The 14,515-nt window shown below is 50.4% G+C and overlaps 1 protein-coding gene across 2 annotated transcripts in view; it reads right to left on the reverse strand.

Moving 5' to 3' along the window:
- Positions 1 to 14,515, reverse strand: part of MECP2 (methyl-CpG binding protein 2) — a 62,251-nt gene that overhangs the window by 10,677 nt on the left and 37,059 nt on the right. For both annotated transcript variants that reach the window (XM_019664291.1, XM_019664293.1), the window contains one exon: positions 2,414 to 2,764. In XM_019664291.1, coding sequence (XP_019519836.1) covers positions 2,414 to 2,764 — 351 coding nt within the window. The remainder of the gene's footprint in view (positions 1 to 2,413; positions 2,765 to 14,515) is intronic.

A 14,515-nucleotide genomic window follows, 5' to 3' on the forward strand; every position in this document is an offset into this window, starting at 1 on the left:
TCCAATCTTTTTTTTTTTTAAAGATTTTTATTGGGGAAGTGGGGGAAGGGGAGCAGACAAGTTGCTGTCGTTTTGTTCTTCAGTCTAGTTGTGGAGGACATTGCTTCACTGGCCCAAGCTGGCACCATCATTGCACTCTTCCCAGATGAGGCAGAACAGTCGCTGGTTTCTGGACGGTCGCTCACTGCGGCTGCTGGCTGCTCACGCTGGCTGCTGGCCACACACGGTAGCCCATGGCAACCCACCTGCCCGTCACTGGAGACTCACTGCAGCCCAGCTCCAGGTCGAGCTGTTGTTCAGCATCTTAGCTGTAGAGGGCAGTGTCACTGGCCCTCATATGTGGGATCTGAACCGGGGCCCTCTGGCATCCCAAGCCAGTTCTTAACCATCGCACCACTCGGCCAGCCCTCCAATCATTTTTGACTGGTGATCAAACTTGTGTGTGGTCTCGCGTTGTTGCGATGGAACACAACTCCTTTACAATTAACAAGCTCTGGACATTTCTGGATGATGGATTCGTTCAAACTGTCCAAATGCTGACAGTACACATTTGAATTGATTGTTTGGTTCCTTGGTAGGAGCTCGAAAACACGACTCTTTTTTTTTTTTTAAGCTGAGCCATCCTGCCGCTTGTTGGCAGCTCAGCAGCAGCTCAGCTCGGGCTGGGCGTCAAACTGCTAGTTGCTTAGAGCTCCCGCTCTTGAGCGAGCTCTTAACACGACATCTTTAAAATCCCACCACACTGAGAGCATAACCTTCCTCTTGACGAATGTCTGCTTTCGATGTCGTTTGAGGCAAATCATCATGTCAGGACCAAGATCGTTTGTGCACCACATTGTTGTCAACAATCCACTTCTCATCACCAGTTATCCGTTGCTTCATAAAAGGATCGTTTGCTCACGTTTAATGAGCACATTGCAGATGTTTATACACACCGTCAAATGAACTACTTTGAGTTCATGCAGAACCCAAATATGGAGCTTGCTTACATATCCCAACTTCTTCAGGTGGTCGTGAACGCTCGATTGATGGATGTTCAATGTTTCTGCAATCTCTCGTGTCGTGTAAAGTGAGTTTGACTCAATCAATGCCTTTATTTTGTCGTCATCAACCTCGGTGGGCCTCCCTGACCGAGGAGCATCGTTGAGATCAAAATCACCAGCACGGAATTTCGTGAACCATCGTTGGCACTGATGTTCTTGTAGAGCATTGTCACCGTAAACTTTATGCAACCTTTCACAAGCCTGAAGCACATTCTTCCCTTTATGGAAGGAAAACAGTAAAACATGGCGAAAATACACAGTTTGGTCATCCATCTTCAACTTGTTGTCAAATCTCCAAAACACAACCAAATCGCTCAATTTTTTTTTAGAATGAAGCTAGAACTGTTGGCTGTCAAATGACATAGCAATAACATAGATACGAATGACTCTAGTACTTCCAAAACTGAACTAGTGCCATCTGTCGCAAACATGCGTCATGACTTTTCTGACAACCCAATATTTAGCATCTCTGGAAATCGGTTTCCTCATCTGTCAGTAGGTAATGCTTTGCTCACTCTTGTCAGACTTGCTGGAACCAAACGAGGCTGCAAATGTCCTTTGAAAACTGCTAACCATTTCAGGATTGACTAAGGGACAGAACTGAAATGTCCTTATTTACTCCTCCTCTGCAGCTCGGGTTTGGAAGTTACTGTTTCAACAGAAAACATCCAGTGACCTCCCCCAAAGCTGGACAAACGCAAAAGAGACAATTGGAAAGGCACATGGCATCCGTTTGTGTTTCTCCCCAGGGGCCCTGTCCAAGAGCCCACCTTTCCCAACATAATTCTCAGAGTGGACTGAGCCCTAAGAACTCCTAATTCTTCTGGTTCAGGAAGCAATGTCACAGCAAAACTCTCCCAGAAAGAAGATGAGGTTAACAGTTCTGAGAAGAGTCCCTTGGCTGGGTGTTCTCCAGCCGGAAACCGGCAGGAACCCCAAGCTCCACTTGCTTCCAGAGCCCAGGCCACTGCAGATGGCAGGCCGCATGACCTCACTGCTTCCCAGGTGACCGACCCCTCCTGGCATTCTCACTGCAGCCCTGAGTAGGCCCTACTGTGAGTCCATCTCCAGACGAGGCCTCAAAGGCTGGCAGGGTAAAGTCACACTCTGCCACCCGGTGCACATCTCACTCAGGGCAGAGACCTCTGTATACAGCCATTCGCAGCATACCTGGTCACTCTGGAAAGCGGTGTTCATTACTGAAGCCCCCTCCCTGACCTCAGGAGGGGTTACGCACGCACATTTTTCTGATCAACTAGCAGCAAAGAGCTGCTACTCCAAGGGATCCCCATAGTTTTCAGCATCTGTCCCTGACCTCCCTCCCACCCAGCCCTCCCAGCTCTGTAGAGACAGGAGTTGCCCTTACTTACTTGATCAAATACACATCATACTTCCCAGCAGAGCGGCCCGATTTCCTTTGCTTAAGCTTTCGGGTCCAACCTTCAGGCAGAGTGGGGTCATCATACATAGGTCCCCGGTCACGAATGATGGAGCGCCGCTGTTTTGGGGAGGCAGAAGCTTCTGGGACGGCTGGGGCTGAGCCTGACCCTTCCGAAGTCTCTGCTTTGCCTGCCTCTGCTGGCTCAGCAGAGTGGTGGGCTGGCGGCTGCAAGGGCTCATGCTTGCCCTCTTTGTCTTCTTTCTTATCCTTCTTCACCTTTTTAAACTTCAGGGGTTTGTCCTTGAGGCCCTGGAGATCCTGGTCTTCTGACTTTTCTTCCCTGAAGTGTTAAACAAGTATGTAAGTATCACAGAGTACACACCGGTTTGCAGAAAAAGTGAGCGTGGGCAGGCTCAGGGCAGCCCAGCGCAGGTAAGGGCTCTGGGAGCTGGGGCTGCCCCGCAGGTGCTCACCAGGCCTTGATGGTCTTCCCTGCACAGATTTCTTTAGGGCTGCTGGCAGTGGTGGCCAACTGCACTCGACATGCACTGTGGCCACCCTGAGTCCCACCCGTAACATGCAGGAGAGCGAGCGGCCTACACAGGTGGCATTTTTCTGAGTAGAAATGCCGTGTGGCTTCTCAGCATGCCACCTTGGCAGAGGCCACTTTATGAGCTGTACCAGAGGGCCTCTGGGCTTGATGGCTGACAGGAGGTGGCCCTGGGCTGCTGAAGAGGGAGCTGCCCACCCAACACGGGGGTGGGGCTCAAAGGCCTGGCTTGGGTGTTACTACAGCTTGTGTTTGGGGTTTTCTCAAATGTGTGATCGACAAACAACTGCTGTAGGGCACAGTACAACCTACTGATGGGAACACAGCCCCTCACTACCCCCTTGGGAGGTGGCACACAGCTCAGCACTGTGGAAAGAGCACACAGGTTTGGAGCCAGCCAACCTGAGCTCAAATTCTTATTGACATTTCCAAACACGGACCTGAGCAAGCGACCTCATATCCCATGCCTCAGTTTCCTCATCTCAGTAACAGGTACCAACATCCCAGAGGAAGAAAAGTCACAAAAGTGCTATATAAATACAGGCTAATTCGGGCAATCAGAAACTGCTGCCTGGAGTTCTGGCATGAGAAGTGATCCCAGGCCAGGTGAGCCCTTATCACTAGATGCTCCCTTATGACACAAGGCCTTGTGGGTGGGGTGGAAGAGCAAGGAGAAAGGCATCGAGGAGCATCTGTGCCGTTCCAGGGAGGGTGCCTCTCCACTTTTCATGCTGACAGAGCAGCCCCTTCCCCACACTTTGGTTCCGTCTGGTAGGGTCCCTTCCTTATGTACTTCAGAAATGCTCACCGTGAGGCCCTGGACCCTGGGGTCAGAGTCTGTCCATAATGCTCTTGCTGGACGAAGAGGGCAAGAATACAGCCGGGGCCAGGGGAGGTTTAGAAAGAATTGTGGGCTCAGAATCAATCATCTGCTAGTCCCTCGGCTAGCAGTTTATTCTGGAAAAGGGCAAGACTATTCTTGTTCTCTGTGTCTCAGCCCTAGAGCTGCGCTGTCCCACCCAGCTCATGTCTGCACGGGTCACTGCCCCGTGGCTGGTCTACCCCAAGTGACTTCCCTTCCTGTCCACACTGTGGAGACTGCAATGAAGGCACTGTGGTGTGCACTCAAAACCAGACTTGAAGGATGTGGGCAAGTCACCGAAGGTGGGTTAGCACGAGGACTCACTTGGCACCACAAGAACATGGCTTTCCTGAACAGCCAAGGTCAGGTGTGGGGAGACAGGTGGTGGCAAGGGTGTGTCCAGGGCCTCCTCAGGTTCACCCGCATTCCTCCCTATTCTGGCTCTTCGTCCGGCAATTTAGGGCCCTGAGAGTGGCTGCCAGGGTCACCTGGATTCAGCCTTCGGCCCACAGGAGGCCTTTTCTTGCTGGACAGTGGGGCTCCCTAGCCTATTCTAGAACGGAGCCTACTTTTCAATTCTCCCAGTCTTAGCTTCTCAACAGGAAATGATGAAGAACCCTGGGGAGCTGGGTGTGGCCCATGGCCCATGATCCCAGAGGGAGAAGGGGAGCTCGGCCACAGCTGAGAGCCAGCCAGGCAGGCTGGAATCACCACTTCCGCACAGTCCACAGGGGCACTGCCTAAACAGGGCTGCTCCCTGAAACCCCGACAGTCCCGCAGTCAGAGAAAACCACTGCACCAATGGAAAAGGTCTGGCTTCTTCAGAACTCTCATTTGTATTCCCCAAATCCTTTCACCATCATGAAGTCAAGTACAAGCCGCATGCCCCAGGAATGCCTCTTAGATACAATCAAGGGTGTCAATGCAATCTAGGGCAATCCCTTCTAGAAATCTGCCCTTAAGAGACACCTCCAGAAAGGCAAAACAACAGAGAATGATGTTATTTGCGTCGGCACTGTTTTGACAAGCCCCAGACTGCAGACAGCGCAGCCAGCCACCACCAGCGACCTGCTGACTAGACGACGACAGTATGGCCACACCATGGAGAGCGCCCCAGACCACAGGCTGCTTTTTTTGTGAGAAAGAAGAAGGGGCCTTTAGGAAACACACAGCAGAAATTAATGGAACTGGCGAGGCCTCTCTGGGTACACCAGAGCATAATTTCAACTTCTGAATCGGGTAAAAAGCTTACATAACCCAAATTAAAATGAAAACAAAAGGTAACAAAATCACATTACACTGAATGCAACCAGACATAAATGAATTTATATCAAACTGATAACATACCACAGAGAAGAGATTTGTTTCAAATACTTTTGACCACAGTGCTCTGTACAGCCTTGGTGGTACGTAGTCTAAGGCCAACGATAACATCCCAGGAGCAGGGAACATGCCTGGTGTCCACAGAAGGGAACCTGGCTGGCCCCTGGGAGAAGTGGGTGGTTCTGGTTCTGGGGTGGCCTGTGGGGGCGAAAAGGCAGGGGAGCGCTTAGAGCAGCGGTTCTCAACCTGTGGGTCGCGACCCCTTTGGGGGTTGAACGACCCTTTCCCAGGGGTCGCCAGGTACTCGTATGTGGGCGTACCTGCATGTGGGCCTGGAGATGGATAGAGGAGCGGTGTCTCGGTTCCTAAGACCATCGAAAATATGTGTTTTCCGATGGTCTTAGGCGACCCCTGTGCAAGGTTGAAAGCCGCTGGCTCAGAGGGTCATAAGGAGAGTCAAAAGGACATAGGCGCTGGCTGAAAGGTCTCGATGCATTGGGCCACGCTGTGACCAGCTGAGTGTCCAAGGAATGAGCTGATTAGAACACAGTGATGGAAAAATCCACGTGGTAATATTGGGGGGCGGGGGAAGAGAAAAACCTAAAGGAAGTGAGGGGGCAAGCCATGTGGCTGTGTGGAGGAAGAAGTTTCCAGACGGTAGAGGGGCCTCAAGAGGGCTTTGTTGAGTTTTATTCCAAGTGTGATGGGAAGCTATTGGGGAGTTTGGAGCAGGGGACGGGGATGAGGGCTCTTATCTTCAAAGGATCACTCTAAATGGACTGCAGGAGACCTAAGAGGAAAGCAGGGAGGACCCATGACAAGCCTCTTGCAATGGTCCTGGAGTGGCCCAGGGTGGAGACAGCGGAGGATGGGGGACATGACCAGGAGGTGGGGCAACAGAGCTGGCTGACAGACTAGGATAGAGGTGAGGGCGGGGACAAGTTCAGGACCTGGGCCAAAGCCTGGGAGGATTGCAGTGCCACTGACTGCCGATGGGGAAGCCTGGGCCAGGAGCAGGTTGGGATTATAGCCACACCCATGGTTAGCAGTTCAAGGAGAGGACAACATAGTTCTTTTCCTACTAGCTACAAAGGTGGGAGACCCAGCTGTGCCCAAACTCTGAATTGGGAACAAATGAACTTTTTTAAAAAGTTTTTTATGTATAAAATATACAGTAACAATATTTACCTTTTTAGCCATTCCTAAGTGTACAGTAAATGAACTTTTAATAGCACAGAAGATGGGGAATAAAAGGGCTTTTAACTCTATCTGTAATAGTCTAGTTCCTTTAAATTGAAATTACTTGAAACAACCATGACAATATGGTGGTTTTCAATTCTGTGCATTGAGGGATACACAAGTGTGTTACTTAAAAATAACAAAAGCCCACAAAGTTTAGAAGCCATTTTGCTGGACATGGAGGTAAAAATGACGCAAAACAGGTAGTCCAAATGAGTTTACCCCTGGCCCCCAGTGCCTTCTCAGTCTCAGGGTGACCTCAAAAGAGGGAGACTAGGATGGGGTGCCAGGAGACTCCCTAAGCCCCCCAGGAAGTTATGGGTTTGCTGAAGCACACATTTTTTTCAAAGCAACAGCCCTCTTCATCCTCCCTCTAATCACAGCATATATGTATATGTATGTGCGCACACACATGCACAAACATTGGAGTATGAGAACTGAGCACCTAGATCACAAGTTCGTCACTTGAGAGTTGGGAGTACCCTCACAAAACCACCTCTTCAACGCTTCAGTGTCACAGATGAAAAGAAAAGTACCACCAGACAAGGGGAATTTTGTGAGTTCACGGTTGATACAATGTGTGTTTAGATTCCCTTGATTTGAGCCAGACTCTGCTAAGGACTGGGATGCCAGGGTGGAATTAGCATCCTTCTTTGGTCTTCTAGAGCTCCCAGTATAGTGAGGGGGGAAGATGGACAAAGAGGTAACGAAGAAATAGTGACACCCTCTCCTATTCCAGGCAGACGGGAAGCCCAGAGATGGGGATTCCCTGAAGGAGGAAGGCCCGAGCTGGGTTTCTAGGGCTGATGAGGAGTTTCACAGGCTGGCCAAGAGGGCTCAGGGCAGGCTAGACCAGATGGGCAGAGGCAGCAATATCAACAGCCCCATCCTGTCCCCACTGTGACACCTCTCCCAGGGGGGAGACCAGAGGCTCTGGGCCAGCCCCCTCTCCCATCTTCATTTGGGTTAAGACGGCACTTCTGAGATGCCTTTCTTGCTCCTGCCTCCCCTCCCCCCCCAACCCATGAGCAGGAGCACCCTATGCACCCCACAGTGTACTCTGAATACACCATCGTGATGGCCAACTCCCCACCCAGCCAGTGTGTGTCATTTTTGCTGTCATCTCCCTGCTCAACACACAGCGCCACGAACAGGAACAATGCTCAATAATCGCATGCCAAGTGACAGTCTCAACCCCGATGCTGTGCTACCTTTGCTGCTTTTGATGGCAGTATCCCTGTGGCCATTAACTTCGAGGAGCAGGGGCTGGCTGAGCACCCAAAGCAAGCAGGCTCTGAGTGACTAAATGATGCGTTTCAGTGCTTCCAGTGGCCTGCTGGGCACTGGTGGGTTGGGGGTGGCAGGAGGAGCCCCCATTCACCCAGGGGCAGTGACATCTACATTGATGGGGAGGGAGGGGCTATGAGGGCAGTGGTATGGGGGATGGTTACACTGGAGGGATGGGTTCCAGACGTCCACAGATTGGCTTCCAGCAATGCAGAGGTCAGGTCCACAGACACTCCTGCTGAAACTACTAAAAACGCTGGACTGAACATCTTCTTGAGCAGCGGTTCTCAACCCTCCTAATGCCGCGACCCCTTAATACAGTTCCTCATGTTCTGGTGACCCCCAACCATAAAATTATTTTTGTTGCTACTCTATAACTGTAATTTTGCTACTGTTATGAATCGTAATGTAAATATCTTTTTGTTTTCCGATGGTCTTAGGCAACCCCTGTGAAAGGGTCGTTTGACCCCCAAAGGGGTCACGACCCACAGGTTGAGAACCGCTATTCTAGAAGATGCTATAGAAGACAGTGTTTAAAAAGTCTTACCTGCACTCACAAGCTGGCAAGAAATTAAGGAATACACAGGCTAAAGAGTAAGGGAAGGAAGGTAAAGGGTCCTGTTCTGTGAAAAAATCTGACAGGCACCCCCTTAACAAGTGATCAGACTGAGCCTACTGACTGTGGCTCACCTGCAGAGGTGCCGGGGGGCGGGGGGAAATGTCAGCACCACCCCACCCTGCAGAAGGGGGTAACTGAGCCCACTGAAATGACAGCAGAATAGAAAGAAAGGGGAAATCTCTCTGTCAGTGCTGGCAAACAAGAAAGGCGCCACCCATGGCTGAGGCGCTTGGAGAGATAGCTGTAGGATGTGGTGCGGTCGGAGTCACTGTGAGAGAAGTTCTGCTTCTACGGCTCTACCACACTCAACATGTGAGCAAAGGAGGGACCCACCAGGGAGGTCTGGGGATAGGATTCCCCAACAGAGCCCCAGGAAACCTTCAAGGTCAGAACAACAGGACCTGGGAGCCGGGCCAGCTGAAGTGCAGTTTGCTGGTGGCAAATGGGAAGGGCCTGGAAGCCCACTAGTGCCATACATGGAAAGGCTGGTGACAGGCTGAGGGGTTTTCCGGGGCACTGCTGAGAGCAGGGGAAGGGCAGCGAAGGGCTGTGGCACGCGAGTGACCCCGCACTGCTGGAATAGCCAGAAAGAGATCCACACATATGAATGGAGATCCCACTTTTCTCAGCAACCTCCTGGCAACACCCTGGGCTCCCACCCTGGCTTCTGACAACAGGGGTTCAAAGCCACCAGGAAGCAGCAGACAAGCAGCAGGGACTAGATCTCTATCCCATAAACAATTCTGGGGACTGGGTTAAAAGTAAATAACATGCCTGGTGACAAGACAAATATCAACAAATTGGTCACTTCCCTGTGTACAAACACTAATCGGGTGAAAGATACAATAGGAAGACTGAATACTGTGTCCTTCCAGTGACGATCCCAATGGAATTCCCTTTGGAACCTGACATTTCTCTAGAATAAGCATCTGTGAACAGCCAGTTAACATATGGGGGGTGTGGGGCCATGACTTGCTTCTTGTGGCAGCCCCATCGCACATAACAGACTTGATTCCACATGGATTAGAGAATTAGGTTCAAATGGCAGCTTAAAGCTTCCCACAAATTGCTCTCTCCCAATCCCTAATAAAATAAGAAACAAAACAAAGGTGGGGAGGAGGAGTGTGAAGGGGAGAATTTATCAGACAAAGGAAAAGGACAGAACATTGAAGCCCGTGCCGGCTAGAAGGGATTCTGGAGGACAAAGCAGTGGCAAGACTGAGCTCCTGCCCCTGCCTCATCCCCAGAAGCCATGCTGGGGAGCCAAGGACACCCGGAGATCTCTCAACCAATAAGCTGGAGAGAAGCAACTGGGTGGGAGTCCGTAACTTTTTCCTTTTAGGCCCAGAAACTATATAAGCTTCTGCTGGGAGGTGGGGGAGAAACGGGTCAAGTGTCAGGGAGCCAGGCTGGTTCTGTGGGAAGCAAATGCTCTTTGGTACACATGGACTCAGGGAGCCACCTGGAGCCTGAGGTGCTCCCTTTCCCAAGTCCCTACAGGAATGGCATACATGTCACTCGAGCAGCTAGAGTGAGCCTTGGCATAAGACATTTAATACAATTCTTAGGACAGAGAGAATCTAGATACTGCCGAAGACTACCCCCGTGACAGCTTCCCAGGTGTGCAACTTCTCTCTGACCCTCTGACCACAAGATAACGAGCTTACCAGAGCCCAGAGGGGAAAGCAGTGCGAGTGGATGCCAAGAGACTGGGAAGAGAGGGCCAAGAATTTCCCTGCTGTACCAAAACAAACAGAATGACTGCACGGAGCCATTCGAGTCAGAGCCAAGATGACAAGAAATGACATGGTAACTCTGCAAACACACAATGGCCGAGAGAGAGAGACAGAGAGAGAGACAGAGACTCACAAAAGGCAAAGTCTCCCTCCAAGAAGAGAATACACCACAACAGAAGGAAATTCCCTACAACTTTATAAGAACACATTCTCAGTAAGAATTCAAAGATGAGATGACAAAAACACAGTAAGGTGAAAGGGCAAATTCCCAACCTAGAGAAATAAACTGCAGACCAAAGCACATCATTATGGTACTCATAAATATATTTAAAAAGAGCCCCAAACAGAATATGCATAGCTGAAAATCAAATCAAACAAACAGTGAATGCAGATGAAAAAGACAAAAGCTAAAGCAATTAGAACAAAGCTAATAGCATTGGAAGAGAGACAAAGACAATCCAATAGAAGGATAATTCGTGTCCCCGTGGTAGAGAGCCCCAAAAATGAAATGATGATGCCATCAAAGCTATATTATAAGAGAACTGACATTAAACGAAAATGAGCTGACATTAAACGAAGATGAGCTGCAAAGAATACATTGTGTTCCCAGGAAAATGTGATAAAGAACACTCAACGGTGAGACAGATTCTGGTCAAGCTCAACTTCAAGGATAAAGAAAGAATTCTTCAGGAATCCCAAGGGAAAAAGCAAACAACTTCCCAGGGGGGAACATCAGAAGACCAGGTGTACTAGCATCTATGAAGTTCTGAGACAGCTCAGTGCAGTGGTGAGCACAGGCTCTGGAGCCAGCAAGCAGTGAGCTCAAATCCTGGCATAGCCATTTATTGGGGGAAGGGGGGTGGTTAGGGGTGGTGCGTGTGTATGCACAGAGCAGAGAGGTCAGAGATGAGGCTAGAGATGGGCAGGGGCCCGATGCCTGGGGAGGCCTCTCTGAGGCGAGTCTGAACCCAGATCTGAAGGAAGTGAGTGTTGAAGGAGCAGCAGGTCGTGTAAAGAGGGGCCCAGGCATAGGAGCAACAAGAACCAAGGCGCTGACCCCAGGAACAATCTGGCATGTTCCAGGAAAAGCAAGAGCAATAGGCTGGAGCCAAGGGAGCAAGGCAGGGGAAATGAGTTCAAAAGGAGGCAGGCCGGGCTACATAATTTGCAGGTCCCAGTGCAACATGAACATGCAAGGCCTCTTTTCAAAAATGGAGAATTTCAAGATGGCCACATTACAGCATTAAACCAAGCGCGGGCCTTCTAAGCCCTGGACATTATATAGGTTGCATGCTCAAGAAGCCAGCCCTGTTTCCAGGCAATGGACTTTGGATTTTATTCTGAGAGGGCTGAGGGGCCCCCTGAGGGTTTTTCTCAGGGGAGTGACATGATCAGATGAACAGTTTTAAAAACTCGCTCTATGTGCAAGATGTAGAGTGTGGACAGGGGTTGAGGGAGGCAGGAAGATGCAAGGTGCTGCAAGGCAGGCCCACAGTTTGGGGTGTTAAATATTTACTAGGGATTGACACCCATGAAAGGAAAGGGGAGGAAGTGGACCCGAACAGAGGAAGCAGCAGAAGTGTGATGTTGGCCTCACAAAGCTCTGGCCTACCTTGGGCAGAGATGGCAGGGCAGGGGTACCCTGCCTCACTCAGTCACCTGGGTGCTGCCCTGGAAACAGTGTGACCTGGTGTGGAGGCTCTCACTCAAAGGAACAGGCAGCTGGAGGCAGTCTGCTGACGGCCTCTCCTGCTGGGGACCTGCAGGTGACCTCCATGCCACTCGAGCTATTGCAGTCTAGGTAGGCGATGTGGTGGCTGGTCGACGTGCTGTCAGTGGAGGGCACGTGTGTGCTGGGGGCAAGAGGAGCGCCGATCAAGGGTTCTGATTTCCATATTTTACGTTTTTGATGTTGAGGCATTTTATTGCCTATCCCAATAGGCCTTCTATTGGGTTGTGGGAAAAGTCATGACGCATTTTTGCAATGAAAAACATAGAAAAAAATACGTCATGACTTTCCCGACAACCCAATAGAGGTCTGAAGGGCACTTGGATATATGAGCCTGGCGTTTGGGGGAGAGGTCGGGGCTAGAGACGGACATCCGGGAGTCCTCAGCATGGAGATCTGAAGAGCCAGGCGGGTGAGGGCACCTCAGATGTGAGTGTGGACAACCCTCCCTCCATGACATGGAGCTGTGATGAGGAGGAAGAGTCAGAACAGGAAACAGAAGGAGTGAGGCAGTAGAAGGATGATCAGGTCTATCTGTGCAGAGTATCGGTGGCAGGCAACGGAGCCCAACTCTAGCTGATTTACACAGACGAGGGCTTGATTAAAAGGCTACTGCAAGATGGAAGGTGGTGATGTTTGCACAATATGAATGTACTTAATATCACAGAACGGTACACTTAAAAATAGTTGAAGCGGTAAATTTTATGTTATGTTTATTTTACCATAAGAACAAAAACTAGGGGAAAAAACGACTCACTGGGTGGTCAGAGAATCCCTGGGGTGTTGGAGGAACAAGTCTTGAGTCTAGCAGGCCAGAACAATGCTCCAAATCCCAAACAATATTCCAAATGGTGGCAGCCAGCACTGCCTCTGGCACCCTGCAGGGGGCAGCACTGGCCACTTCCACCCAAGAGCTTAGCTTGTCCTGCCTGCAGCCCTGACACTAGGCCAGCAGGTGGGTGTGACCAGGGGAGCCTGGAGCATATGCCCATACCCTCTTGCACAGCTGAGGCCATTTTTTTGGTAAAGGACCAGACAGTTCTGCTTTGGAGGTCACAAGGTCAGTCACAACCACTCAGCTTGCCTGTGTAGTGGGAGAGCAGCCACGGACAATGCATAAAGGAAGGGATGAGGCTGGGCTGCAATAAAATTTTATTTACAAAAGCAGGTGTTGGACCAGAGTCGCCTTTGCCAACTGTTGCCCCAGCTGAAAGGGGACCTAAGAAAAGAAGCATCTGGCAGTTTCAGCAACTACAGTCAGAGGTCACTTGCCTTCCCATCAAACTCATAAGGTGGGGTGCGAGTTCCCCCAAACACAGAAGGGGTCTCAGATGTGAGGTGAAGTGGCTGAAGAAAATAAAACCGACTAAGCCAGTGATGCTGCACAAGGCGAGGGTGGGGTCCCCAAAGAGATACAAGGTTTCCAGGAGGGAAAAACCATGTCAAAAGGAGGACTTGTCAATGGCCACGGCAATGTGGACATCCACTGGGGGCTGAAAAGACTGTTCGCAGAATGTGGGGAGGAAAGCTGCTGTGGAGTGGACTGAGCAAAAAGTGGGAGGCGAGGAAGGGATGGTGAGTAGTCAAGTCTTGAAGAGTTTGGCCAAAGGGGGAACAAAGGATGAGGCAGTAGCAAGCGTGGAGGAGGGCATGCTCAGTAAAGATGGGAAATTCTAAAACATGTTTGTAGAGTGATGGCCATGATTCATGAGAGGGGAGAAACTGGCCGAGTCCCGGGGAACGTGGAACCTTTGAGCTAGAAGCACAGAAGCCTTTGTCACCAGCGGAGGTGTTACAGCTCCATGGGTGGAGCAGTTTCCAGTGATGACAAAGTCCAGGCTGTGACCCTGGCAGTGGGTGGCTGAGGCCATTAGAGCAGAGGTCTTCAAGGAGATGGGGAGCCAGGCGCTAGGAGGACCATTTATACTTACACTTAAGTCACCTGTGGGATGGAAGGGGCTGGGTGAGAGAGACAAGGAATGTGGGCCCGGCATTGAATCCTCAATGGAGGGGGGACTGTTCAGGGTGGTGAGCAAGTCCGTGACAGAGACATGTGTGGACTTAGAAAGCTGGGTGGCACGAGCATCTCAGCATGCTGTGTATGACAGCATGGACTGTGAGCGTGGAGGACTCAGCTCTTCCTCCTGTCTGGGGCACATAGGCCATGACACCCAACAGGCTGCTCTCTTCGTATGAGATGGGAGGAGAGAGGAGCAATCTAACCTGGATGGGGCCTGGGGGCTTAAGAAGGGCTCTCTGCAGGAAGGGATGCCTGAGCAGACTCTTCAAGAATAAGGAGGAGGAGTCAGTTGGAGACAAATCCCAGATGATTTCACTTATATGTGGAATCTAAAACACTGAATCAACGAGCAAAGCAAACAGAAGTGGTCTCAGAGATACAGAGGAACAACTGATGGCTGCTAGTTGGGAGGGGGTGGGGATGAGGGAGAAGGGGAAGGGATTAGACAGCATAAATACGCAACTACAATATTGCCACAGGGACATGAAAGACAGTTCAAGGAATATAAATAATAATGTTGTAAATACTTTGTAGGGTGTCAGATGGTCACGTCTTGCTAGGGAGACCGCATCATGGATGGGGTAGAGGCTTGATCACTGCACTGTACACCTGAAGCTGATGTTGTATACTATTGTATGTCAACTATAAGTGAATATATATATATATATATATATATATATATATTTTCACATGGGACATGGTGTACAGTGTGGGAGTGGAGTCAAG

Source organism: Hipposideros armiger, unplaced genomic scaffold, assembly GCF_001890085.2.
Source record: "Hipposideros armiger isolate ML-2016 unplaced genomic scaffold, ASM189008v1 scaffold_419, whole genome shotgun sequence".
NCBI classification, from domain to species: domain Eukaryota; kingdom Metazoa; phylum Chordata; class Mammalia; order Chiroptera; family Hipposideridae; genus Hipposideros; species Hipposideros armiger.